The 12903-nt window shown below is 36.8% G+C and overlaps 1 protein-coding gene across 1 annotated transcript; it reads right to left on the bottom strand.

Moving 5' to 3' along the window:
- Positions 1 to 3: 3 nt before the first annotated feature.
- Positions 4 to 8694, bottom strand: rp1l1a (rp1 like 1a). The gene is made up of 3 exons (XM_053509800.1): positions 8080 to 8694; positions 7539 to 7716; positions 4 to 7332 (listed from the first exon to the last, which is right to left on the bottom strand). The coding sequence occupies exons 1-3, from the start codon at positions 8692 to 8694 to the stop codon at positions 1094 to 1096; spliced, it is 7032 nt and encodes a 2343-aa protein (XP_053365775.1). The 3' UTR covers positions 4 to 1093.
- Between the last annotated feature and the right edge of the window lie 4209 nt (positions 8695 to 12903).

The following is a 12903-nucleotide window of genomic DNA, read 5'->3' as shown; positions in this document are numbered from 1 at the left end:
AACTGCAGCAACTGACACAAATGTCATTTCTGCAACAAACAAAAAAAGTAAACAAAACCTTTTATTGGTCATGTTCAACTGATCCGTAGTAGCTGTTGTAAAGCAACAAGCCAGAAAACAAAATAATTTTCCTCTTAAGGGCACATTGAGCATCTACCTCTACATGTTATTCAACAGGGTCCTTGTGACTAATCTGTTTAATTAACTTAGATAGTCACATCAATCTAAGTACACTTCTCGTCTTTAGACAGAATGAATCGTGCAAGTTAGCCTTTCTTTAAGTCTAAAAGCATTTAAACCTGCATACGCAATGGGATGGGATGATCATGACATAAGAACTATTGAACAAAGGCTATGCCGCACATATATGTTGTGAGGTTTACTTCATTCAAGTTCAATTTGTTTAGTTGTATAGTTTATTCACTGTACCATACAATGACAATATTCTAGTCTTTGATGTGCCATGCATTACAAACAAGGTTAAATGTGTAAAATACAGTATCCAGCCAACCGGTAAGGAGCATCAAAAAGTCTTAGCCACAAAAAAAAAACACATTACATAATAAGGATTAACATTGCTCATTTTGTCTTTTGTACTCAAACCTCTTAGTCTAAAGTGTCAGTTTCCCTTGTTAGTTCTTACTGTCTCATTATTTTTAACATTAATATGTATATTATTATACAGAACATCTCTCCAGATTTTTTTTCATGAAATTTCATGTTACGTTAAAAATGTCATTAAAATGTACATTAATATTTACACATGTCTATGAAATGTACTATGTTGTAAAATATACAGTATGACAATTTATTTCTAGTTTGAGCTGCTGTAAAATGTTTGTATGTTGTCTGAAATAATCACTCCTGACTAAACTCTGTATGCACTTAAAAGGATATATGTGTTTCAGTTAAGGTATTATTTTCTTTGTTTCTGAAATCAACATTAAAATATCAGTTGTCTCAATGCAGAGATATTCATAAAAAAAAATAATGTGCAGATCATTCACATTATCTTGGATTTCATTTGATTTTAGGGACAAAAAAAAAAGTGTCCAAATGTCCAATTTATCCAAATGTTCCATAAAAAGGGAACCTATAAATCTTGATCACTTAAACTTTCCATAAAACTCTGAATATCTTGTAGCTTTTCTTTCATTGTCAAATCCTTGAAATGTTCCAATGATCCTGTCTGGGATTCAATTGATGTTTTTGTTCTCTGTTTAATAAGGTTACAGTCAGACTCATCACCATAGACACGACTTTGATTACCAGGATCCTCTGCTTGGTTCTCAATACTCCTTGCTCTCATATCAGTCTGAATCCTTTTAACACTTCTGCAGTCTGCCTGCTCATCCTTCTCCTCCTCCTCCTCCTCCTCCTCAGAGACCAGCTGTCCTGCTGCTGATATACTATCTTTTTTTTTGCTTGGCTTCTGAGTATACATCTTTCCCTTGTTCTCATGTGACTCCTTTCCAACTTCATTTTCTGCCTCAGTAGAGTCACTCTGAATTTCACCTGCACTATTTTCAGGGGTCGTATTAGCTTCACTCTTTTGTGTGGCACCAAATTCTTCTGTTCTTTCACCTTCTATGACTTTAGTTATTTTATTATTTCCAGGCTTAGCTTCAGGTGCAGCAGCAGGTGCATCATCTTGTGTTTCTTCATCACTTGTCACATTACTATTCTCAGCTTCTTCTGATTCATCCTCGAAGGTCTTGGCTTCTTTGACTGATTTAGTTTCCTCTCCTGTTCTATTTTCTGATTCTTTACCCTCTTCTGGTGTCTCTGCTTTTTTTTCAATCCTGTCTTTTTCCTCCTCCTCAGCTTCGAGAGTTTCACTCTTTTTATTTGCTTCCCCTGCAGACAGCTCCTCTTCAGGTCTTTCATCATTTGATTCTTTTTCCTCCACTGGATTCCCTTCTCCTGCTTCAGTTTTACTGCTTTCTTTTTCTTTTCTTTTTGCATACAGCTCATTGGGTGGATTTTCAATTGCTATATCTCCCTCTGAATCCTCTTCTGCCTCTTCCTCATTCTTCTTATCTGTGCCCTCTTCCACTTTATGCCTTTCCTGCTCTGTTTTGCTTCTTCCATTATCTGCTTCATCAACTCTATTATCAAACACTTTCTCTTTCTCTGGCTGCCCATAATCCTCCTCACGAGATAATCCTTTTTTTACTGTCCTCAATCCTGCATCATTTATTAGCCCTACATGTTTGTCCGGGTTTCCACAGGCATAAACTCCATGCTCTGTTATGACCACGTCTTTAACCATCATTAAAGGATTTTTACCTTGCGAATTGCTACTGTCACTACCCCCAATCTGATGTTTTTCTACATCTAACTTGGACTGCATTGGCAGAGTAACAGAAGAATCCTTCTTCGCTTGCAAGATTTGCCTAAGATCATAATCCTTCACTACTGGAGCCATGCTCACAGCTTCAGCACACTGGATAACTCTAGATGGCATTTTCTTTTTCATACATGTGTCACATGGACAGTATTCATCTTCACTGCGCTGGTCGCTGATTTCAGTACCTGAAGCAGTGTTTATTTCATCACTTCTTGAAGGGGTCATAAGTTTATTCTGCATCACTTTAAGACGTCTCCGCCGTTGCTCAGTTTGCATAGTAGAATCTCTAGAAAGGATGCTTATTGGTGGTCTTGGTGTTCTTCCAGCTCGACTTTGGATTTTCTGGAGCTCTCGACTAATAGTAGACTGAATTCTTTTATGGACTTCTTCTTTTAGTTCACTAATCATTATATCAAGCATCTCATTGTCATTTAAATCCCACTTTACTTTGAACTCTGATATTGCATTTGCATAGTGAGACATAAATTGCTTTTCTAGTTTCTTTAACAAGCTCAAAACCCATACTGGATCTGGGTCTTGTGAAATTCTCTTGGTTAATTGACTTCTCTGATCAGATGATGGTGTTCTTAATTTGCTATTTTCTGGTGGATTTGTCTCTTTGTCTGCCGCTGCTTTAACATTTCCATCATTTTGAGAGAATGTTAAAGCTATTACCTTAATATCTTTTATAGGTTCAGGAGTCTGAATGACATCATCAGTGGCTTTAAGGCCTTCATCTTCTTGTGCTTCCTCGTTTAGTTTTTCATGTTCGGGACTGCATCGGACCCTCTCAGCAATGTCTGGAGTTATAGGATTGGAAGAGACAATGAAAGTATTTATGTTTTCTGGCATAGCAGTTAAAGAATCACAACCACTCCTCATAATAGCATCTTCTTGGATCTGTGGGAAGGCCTTCGGTTTAGCTATTATTGTTGTTCTGCCTGGTGCTGTGTCAGATTTTGCAAATCCACCATTAATGCTTCCTTTTCCAGACCCTATTGAGCCACTGCTTAAATCTACCCCTGATGAAGACCTTGGGTTAAACTCATCTTCTGCTGAATAAACTTTTGTTTTATGCTTGTCTTGCACAGTTTCACAGGGCCTGTTACTCCATAGCGATTGGAGTGTGCTTATTATTTCACTGTATTTGTCATAGATCTTTGGATCTGGGTCAAACACTTGTAAATTTGCAAGGCAGTCTAGTAGTCCTTTAGCTGAAGTGCTTAGTTTTATCCCATATGTTGGTGAAATCTCAGGCAGACTATTGCATCTGTCCAGTTTTGGGCTTAAGAGGACCTTCATGACCTGTATAGAGGACTGACAATTGTTTGCCAAACTCTCTCTCTTAGTTATTTTTGCACTGAGATGACTGTAATCACTGTTGCCTACAATTGTTTGAAATGTCTCATTACATGGCAGTTTTGCATAACAAATGGTATTTTTATCTTCTATAACAGGATCCGCACCTTCAGGCCCACCTAATTCTTGTGAGTCTCTCATTTCCAGTGGCTTTTCAGACTGTTCTCCAGTTTCATTTTGAAAACATCCTTCTTCTTTCACAGCAGGCATATGGGGGAGAGTTTCATCATGTTGCTCACAGAATTCATCGTCCATTTGATATAAAGGACGAACAATTGGTATGTTTTTAAGCCAGTAATTAACAACATCCGTAGGAGATGCATTAGGTAAACAAGATGGCATTAGTGGTTCATCATTGTCCTCAGCTTTGTTCAGTGATGCAGTGCTATTATTTCTTGGTTTAAAGCTGCTGCTAGTTTTACAGTTGCTGTGAATATGCTGCATCTCTTCAAGAACATAGTTTTTGTCTGATGTTCTTGCATCTGTATCCTTTTTCCTTAGTAGATCTGGACTGTGAGGCAAAGCTGTGCAACATTTCCATTTAGAATCTGGAGTGTCACAGTTTTGTGATATGTTAGAATTAGTGACATATTTATTCCTGGGTAGAAGTTTCTTTTCTGATTTTGGTGTTTTTAAAGAAATCATACTAGTGGAACTGTTAGACTGAGCTTTCCTGTCTTCTTTTATTTGAAAGTTAGATTGGGATCTGTTCTTGCACTTTGTATTAGATTGATCCTTAGATATTGCAGCCATATGGGCTGTAGCCTTCACATGGGGTATTTTATTTTGACTTGATTTTGACTTTGACTTGATGCCTAAAGCTTTGTTTGTTTTACCCTTATCCATATTTTTAATGATTGCTTGAGTACCACGTGTACATCTTTCTATGGTTGAAGTGTTTTTACTGGTTGAGTTCTCTTGTGATTTCCCTGATGGCACAGACAATGCAGATGGCACTCTATGATCATTTTCTAAAAGCTGGACTCCTACTCTGTTTTCAGTCGTTGATTTCACTGATATGATGGTTTCAGATTCAGCTAGAGATATATCTTCAGGATTTTTCCATGAGTCTTCCATACAATGAGACAATTTTGTTTGATCTGAAACTGTAGAATTTGTAGACACAGCTGTTTTGACCCTCTCCCTGGTTTCTGTTTTTGCCGAATTGTTAATAGCATGCTCTAAGGCAGAGTGTTCCGGGGTATATTTGTCTAACAAGCATTTAGGCTCATCAAAGATTTGTGATGTATTAATCATGGATTGTTCATTGAGGTCCTCGGACTGCTCTTCTGCACTAAGGCCAAGAGAGGCAGAAGCTGTTAATGTCGGACTTAATGGTTCATCTAGCTGCCCATGTGAAGCTGGAGTGAGAGATTTTGTAGAGTGACTACTTGCCACTCCTTGAACATCTCTTGAACAAAAGCAGTGACGTTTGTTAGATCTTGTTGATTTTGAAGATTTACCAGATTTTACACTTAAAGCCTGATTACTATTCTCCATTTTAACTGGTGATTTAGGTGTGCTTAATACTTGAGATATTTTTCTCATTTCAGGTGATAGAGAAGCCATAGAAGTTGGTGGTGATGCAGCTGTAGTGTTACAGATGATGTCTGATTTGTGGGATTTGTCCGGATCTTTAGAAGAGTGTGGTTTAGTTGACATTGCACTAGACATTCTTTTTTTAGTGTTAATTTCTTTAGCAATTTGACTCTTCTGTCCATATGTTGTTAGTTTATCTGCTATATCATTATCTGTCTTCGCAGACTCAACTGGTTCTATTGACATGGCACTTTTGGTCTTGCCTTCAACATCTTCCACTCCAGCAGTCTCAGAATCCATTTCTACAGAAGATGCCCTCCCACATGCATGCTGGTTCGATTTATTGGATTGTTTTGAAGCAGCAGCATTATTTGATAAATCAAACATTGCACACTGGCAAGCATGCCTGACCTCTACCTCTGCTGTATTATTTTGAACAGGTTCAATATTCTCAAGTATGTTCGAAAAAGGCAAATCTCTGTCTGGGGCACAATGTGTACACTTACTAAATCTCTTTGACCCAGGTGACTTAAATGATCTGTGACCAAGTGACTTATCCTCACTGTCTTCCTCAGATACTTGATCTGGTGTATCATGGACATCTGCTGGTATTGTTGGTAGCAATCTTCCACATCCACCACAACAAGGGCATATCGTGGACATTGCTGACATGACACATCTATTCCCACTTACTGTTTCCTGCTGGCTTGCTTTCTGGACACCGCTGTCTGACTTCACTGTCCTTGGGGAATTTGTTCTTGCTTTAGGTTTATTAGACACTTTGATGTCATTGGGTATTGAATTCTGGACCGTTTCCTTTACGCACCTTCTCATATGAGATTCTACCAAGCTTCTTGTTGCTTCTCTGTGCTCGCTGCAGCAGCAACACTGAGACATTGAGGACACTTTTGAAACTGAAGATCTGGGACTGTCCATACTATCAGTGTCTGCAAGACCGTCTCGGTGTACCTCTAGAGCTGCATACATGGTTTTGGACATTTTGGATTTTAATAAATCAGCCGAGCAGCTAGAGACTTTATGTTGTATGCTGGATGAATGTAAATTTTGCGAACATTGACTGCCATAGGAATGTACAAATGCAAATGGTTTATTCTGTTCAGAACACCACTGAGATGCTTTTAATACACAAGGGGTAAGATCATTATAATCATTCTCCTCATCATTTTTGAATGGCTGGATGATGGATGAATTAGTGGTTGAAGAAATCAAATGTTCTTCTACTTTTGTGACTTTGCTCAAATCCTCGAATTTTGCATAATCTGTTTTTCTGTTATCATTATGGTCACATATTTTCCCAGTATTCTTATCAAATGTGTCAGTAGGTGCATTGCACTTTGTGGCGCTGGTAGATGCCTCACTCTGACTGCAACACCGACTTATCGAGCAATATTCAATCCTTGTGTCCCTCTTCTCAATAGTCTGTTGGAAGCAAGATGCCTTCTCTACCACATGTTCAGTATATTCCTCACTCGACCTGGAAACTGTATACATACTGTCCACAGATTCCTTTTGGTGCATAACTCTTTCAGATGATTCAGCACAATTAGATGTACTTATGGTTCCACTGCTTTTATCATCCATGTGTAAGGGGTTTTTCCAAATGTCATGCCCTTGACCATGGTTGCAACAACTTTGACAGTGGGATTCTGTAAAGTCCATTAGTGAACCGGCCTCCTCAGTTTCACATTCAGCATTGAACTCCGGCTCAGAGTAGACAACTTTGCTAGTTAGACACTGAGGGTCTCCTTCCTGTATAGACCTACAGTCATTTGTAGATATTGGCAACTTTTTGATTTCAGTGGACCACTGAAGAGTTTCATCATTGACTAGACGGAACCGGACTTTCATTTCTACAGAAAGACTGCCATCTTTGTTGACGAGAACTCTTTTTTCAACATCATCGTTCATTACAACTTCCTTTGTAACACAGCCTAGCTGTCCTGGTGTCGCGCTTGATCCATTTGGGTAAGATTTTTCCGATGAAAGGGAGAATCTTGCCGATTTGTTACTTGAATCTGACCTTGGATGGATGATACTTTTCTTGGTCTCAAGTCCAAAGTTCACTGCAAATACAATATGAGAAATCAAGATGAGCAATTTGTTTTTTAACAAGTAAAGCAGTTTGTTGTCCCATCTCTTATTTTTGATATCTGCTTATTTAGTATAATTTGACAGTTTATGTATTCATTTAAATAATATTTATACATGAGGTAAGAATTAAAGCAAAAATCTTTCCAGAAAATTACTTATTCATATCTCCTGGTAATACCATTTTTCTTGCTGTCATGGCCCTCACTGTAGATGCTGGAGTGCGACCTTGCACCTATCCCAGGCAACTTTTCCTCTGAGCTCTTTCTCAGATTCTCCAGAAGTAGGTGCTTGAAAGGTTCTCGGCCCACACACACCAGCACATTGGGACATTGCATCAGGCTTTGCATACTATCAATCTGTGGGAGTCCAAATATAAAATCAGTAAAAAAAAATTATTTTTGTCTTTTTGTTTAAACTTTATTTATTTCACTCTATAAAAAGAATTAATAGAGTTATCGATTAAAACATATTCCTGTTAGCTAACCTCATTATGCTGATTTGTATAAAAATTTAATTAATTATTAATTACTTAATTGTAACAAAAACATTAAATAAGGTTAAAGACTAAGCATTTGTAAAACTTAAATGACTAATTAATAAAGCCTCTGTAATAATCCAATCAGATTAGACATTTTTGACTACTGCTTCCATTGTCAAAAGCAACTCTCTATAAAGTTACCACTGCTAGCAATAAATAAAGAGCCGTCATATTGCCTGACCTTCCGTCCTTCCAAGGTGTATAGCTTTCTAATATGGCACTGCATGAGTTCTGAAATCTCATCCATAAAGACACGAAGACTGCGAACCCTCCTTTTGTTAAAAAAGATAGACCTTCTCACTGAAGGATCATTGTTTTTCACTAAAACAATCTTCTTTGGTTGTCGATGATAGCGATGGCCGGAATGTCCTGTAGGTGGCTCTTCAGGTCGGGAAGGCTTTTTTGGGATGTTTATTGGATAGCTGTTGTGCCAGGAAGCAGGCCGTTTCCCTGCAACTTCCATATCGATTGGTTTAACAAATTGGCGATCAGAGCACAGGTAGCAGGCCCCATCCTGTAACTCTTCCAGATTCTGAATAGTGTGAGTTCCTCTGGGTGTAGTAATCATCCGTACACCAAATGGCAAAGTCATTTTTTGCGAAAGATCATCCAACAAGGAATCAAAGCATTTGAAGCTTCGCTTATGAATAGGCATCCTAATGCCACTGAATTGGCTGTCTCCACTTTTATAAAATGTGATTCTCTTGGCTGGGGTGGCAGTAGTCACATTTGAGAAGTGAGACAAGGAATCATTCCTAATCTGGGAGCTTGCATTAGAGAAGCCTGCACTCTGCATTTTTTCTAGTTGCTTCACGCTGTAGAAGATAAATTCTGTATCATTAACAATTCTCATATGATTTGTGCACAGTCTACAGTCCATTTTTTTTAAATAACAAAATTTGTCATTTTTATTCACAAAAATTAACATTATTTTTAACCATAACAAATGTTATTAAATAACACAATAGATTACAATTACAAACCTCCCCATTATTAAACTTGCTGAGTTCTTCATTATTGCCACATACAGTAACATACTGTACTGTATATTTAAACAGAATGCAAATATCAGTTAAAAGTTTGGACACACCTCCTAATTCTATGGTCGTTTCTGATTTTTATTTCTTTCTATACTGTAAGAATTGCTGAAGGCATCCAAAATATGCAATAATCTCCTTTAAACAGTTGATGTCCAGAGAGCCAGTTTCATTATGATGGGTTTTGCAAATGCAATTGACAATACTGTTTTTGCAAGTACTGTTCCAGAACAGTATGTCATGAACATTTATGTCTTAGAATAAAAATGTTATTTCATAGTAATAAAATAAACACTAATTCCTTAGAATTACATCTGCTTTTAAAATGTTTTTATATATACATTTTATGCACATTCTGTGCAAATATCCAACATCACATTGTTTGAATGATTATCATAATATTTAAAATATATCCATACATAAAACATCCCAAAATGTAGTTATTTTGCATTCTTAGATCTGCCTACACTTGATGCCCCAAGAATATCAGAATAAGTCATTGGTTAAACTAAAATATTTTTCCTAACATCAACTCAAAACAATTTTAGTTTCTATACATCTCCCAGATATGAACAGCATTAATTCAGCATGCTATCCACTTTTATAATAATGATCCACTTTTATCATAATCCAAATATTTAAAAAAATAACTGAAAACTAATTTATTAAACCAAATAAAAACTGCTGACATGAAAAATATATACATGTATTAAAGTTTTCTGCTTCGTAGAACTTGTTCTTACATATCCAGCATCATTTTGAGCAAACCTAACTCCAAACTGTCAATCCAACAGACTTTTTCATCCGTAAATGAAAGAAGTGCAGCAAGCATCACAATAACATATGTTCAAAATCCTACAACAAAAGATGCAACCACCTTTTGGGAGCTAAGGATGGAGTGCAAAGCTTCTTTAATCACCTTAAGATGTCTGAGGTCTAGACATGTATTAGGTACACATCAGAAAGGCCCAGATTGTGTGAAGTATGACAGATAAAATAACAGTGAGGAAAAACACATTCTCATGTGACTGAAACCGCATGCTCTGTGTTTTTTTATTATTACTATTTTTAAGTTTAACATGTGTTACAACAAAGTATAATAAAATGCATTACAAATGCATGGACTTATAAGAAAAAATGTTCCAAAGCTATTCTATGCAGTACATTCACTATGAGTTTTGTACAGGTAAATGGAAGGCTTGGACTGGGTGTAGAGAACGACTTTACATTTCTACAACATACTAAAAGATTATGTTGAAATAAAGCAAAAAAAATAAAACTTAGCAAGTATATTCTAGTATCCTAGTTGTTACAGTAATACCCGTTAATAGATTCCATTGGATTTGCCTGTACTTTTGCATGTGTTAAACTCTCCTTTGTGTATATAACATGTGCTAACAAGTCACTGCTTCACCTACAGAAAGTGGCTTACCGTAAGCTCTTGTAAAGCCGGCACAAACTCTGCATGTTAAAATAAAGTGACCCTTTGTTAAGTCCATTCAACACTGTTACTGGTGTCCTATTACACTCCAGAGCAACATTTCACACCTGTTTTATAATGCCATGATTTTGTATGTGGAACCAGAAATAATTCTTACATAGTGTACTCAATGGTAATGTTAGAAGAAAAATGTTATCAATGTTTTGTTTAACCATTTAATTAACCGTCACTGGCTATTTCTTTATTTAAGTTTTAAATAAAAAAGACTGAAGGCTAAATAAACATTACACAACAGGAAATTGAATGTAGGGGCAGTGCCATCTCAGTAGTTTTGACATTGAATGACTTATTGGAAGGTTGTAAGTTCCCAGTTTTGCCACAATTGCTTAAGCAAGACCCTTGACCCTTAACAGCACAACTTTGAAAATGATAAATGCCAGTAGCTCCAAAAAAGAGTCTCTGGAAAAATCCACAAATGTAAACAATCATAAGTAACACATACCCCTTCCATATGACGATAAGATGAAACAGATTTTACTCATTTTCTTTTCATTCTCTATTACAAATTCAAGCAGGCACTTGTGAGACTCAAGGGAACAAATGCTGTGAAGCTCTGTCAGACATGCATTTCACAAATCTGATACAGGAATGTTTACAGCCCAAGGGTTGTCTTTTAAAAATCAAGGCAATGACATGATAGCTTCTCAAGGGATGTGACATCATATGGGCCCTGATTTATTAAGATGCAAAATAAAAAATTTATGTGTGCAATGTGATAGACTGCACAGCGAATCTTACACGCAACCAACCTTACCATGGTAATAGTCTATTATGTAATCATTTGGTTAAAAAAATGTGTATGACTAATATTTTAGTCTGTAACTGGCAGAAGAAGGCTTCCCAGTGGTTAGCCTTTATCCTTATAGATGCATTTATTTACACAGTTCATACTGTATCATGATCTTCAGGCTTGCCAAATATCCAAAATGTATAAAACTGCTTAAATTGCTTAAACTCACAAAACAGACAAGACTTGTCATTTTCTCTTGTGAACAGTAAATAGTAAATCAGTGTGACAATTAACTAGAGTGGAACTACAGTACATATCAGATACTAACCAAGACCATCAGTTACACATACTGAATCTTTAAATCCACTGTATTGTCATATCCAGCATGTGTGTACAGCACACACATATGAATTCTCCTCAGATAATGTGTGGTACATGAGACATCGGTAAAAAAATCATCAAAAAGTAACAGCGTACAGTCTTTCAAGTGTGCTTCTCTAGTCCCTAACAATTTGATAAGTCAGCATAAGGCCTAATTAGGTCACAGGATTTAATGGCAATCTTGTTGTCCAGCTTTTTTTCCACTGAGATTACAACCATTGCGCTTGACAGCACGAAAAAATTCTAAAGCGTATTTTTCCTGTACTGCACATATTCACAGTGCCAAAACCTCCATTATTATCTTACCAATCATATTATAAATTATGGTTTGTTGCTTTGTTCACATGCTTGTCAGACTAAGCCCAGGGCCTTTTTGGTCCCGCTTAGCTAACCTGTCTCTGTTGCACTAATTTTATACTGCATTGCACACATCTACAGCTTACCCTTTAGTGATGAATTCGTAGTTGCAGCATGCTGTGCCAGAAACATCTAAAGTCGGCGTTGGCATTAAGGATTCCAGGAAGCTAGTTCAGCAGGCACTGTAACACTTTAAATGTCTGTAAAGATGAAACATATCCGATCCATTATGGTAGTGTGTCACTCAGCAGCCACAGAGTACCACTACAGGGATGACACAACTGTATGTTGTTCTCTTCACTCTGTCTCCATTCATTCCATTAGGCTAATTATCAGATACATGCAGACCCCCATGGAGAGAGGAGTGACTCCAATGAAAGAGGATTATACTGTTCCACCATCTGTGCCAGTAGATATTAACTCTTCCATCTCCAAAAGTAATTTGGATGACAAGAACCCATGAATAAAATGCAAAGTTGAAATGTAAACAAAGAATTAGTCACTCATGTACAGAATTAGAGCACAAAGTTGTATGCTTAAATTTGGCAAACAAATTATTACAATCTAACTCAATATTACTTACCTAACCTATCCTAGCAACATGCTGCCCCTTTTGAGACAACATTTAGCTAGGCCATATTATTTGACTTTCAGTCAAATTATTATGCTCAATTTAGTTTCCCTTTACTATAGTAAAGCCTCTGTTGGATAGCCTATTTTATACAACTGCTAGTTCTGAATAAGTAATATGATTGGACAAGAGGTTTTCCATGTGTTCTGATAATGGATGGTAACAGCACGTAGACATATAAATCACTCTGCATCCCAGGTGTTCTACATTATTATAACACTGTCAATCACAGTATGAGTGAATCTAGGTTGTTACAGTCAGCAGTACTGAGTATAGTCAAAACCCACATTCAAACCAGACACAGATGCATTTTAGTAAAAAAGAAAACATTTTAATAACGTCATTTAAACACTTTGTCTGCTTAATAA

Source organism: Clarias gariepinus, chromosome 13 (assembly GCF_024256425.1).
Source record: "Clarias gariepinus isolate MV-2021 ecotype Netherlands chromosome 13, CGAR_prim_01v2, whole genome shotgun sequence".
Lineage (NCBI taxonomy): Eukaryota > Metazoa > Chordata > Actinopteri > Siluriformes > Clariidae > Clarias > Clarias gariepinus.
This window is presented reverse-complemented; position numbering and strand designations above follow the sequence as displayed.

Coding starts and splice junctions, on each gene's coding strand:
- rp1l1a (XM_053509800.1), bottom strand. CDS start 8,694: ATGCAGAGTGCAGGCTTCTCTAATGCAAGCTCCCAGATTAGGAATGAT. Junction 7,717..8,079: donor ACACCTTGGAAGGACGGAAG/GTCAGGCAATAT, acceptor GGACTCCCACAG/ATTGATAGTATGCAAAGCCT. Junction 7,333..7,538: donor CCATGACAGCAAGAAAAATG/GTATTACCAGGA, acceptor TTGTATTTGCAG/TGAACTTTGGACTTGAGACC.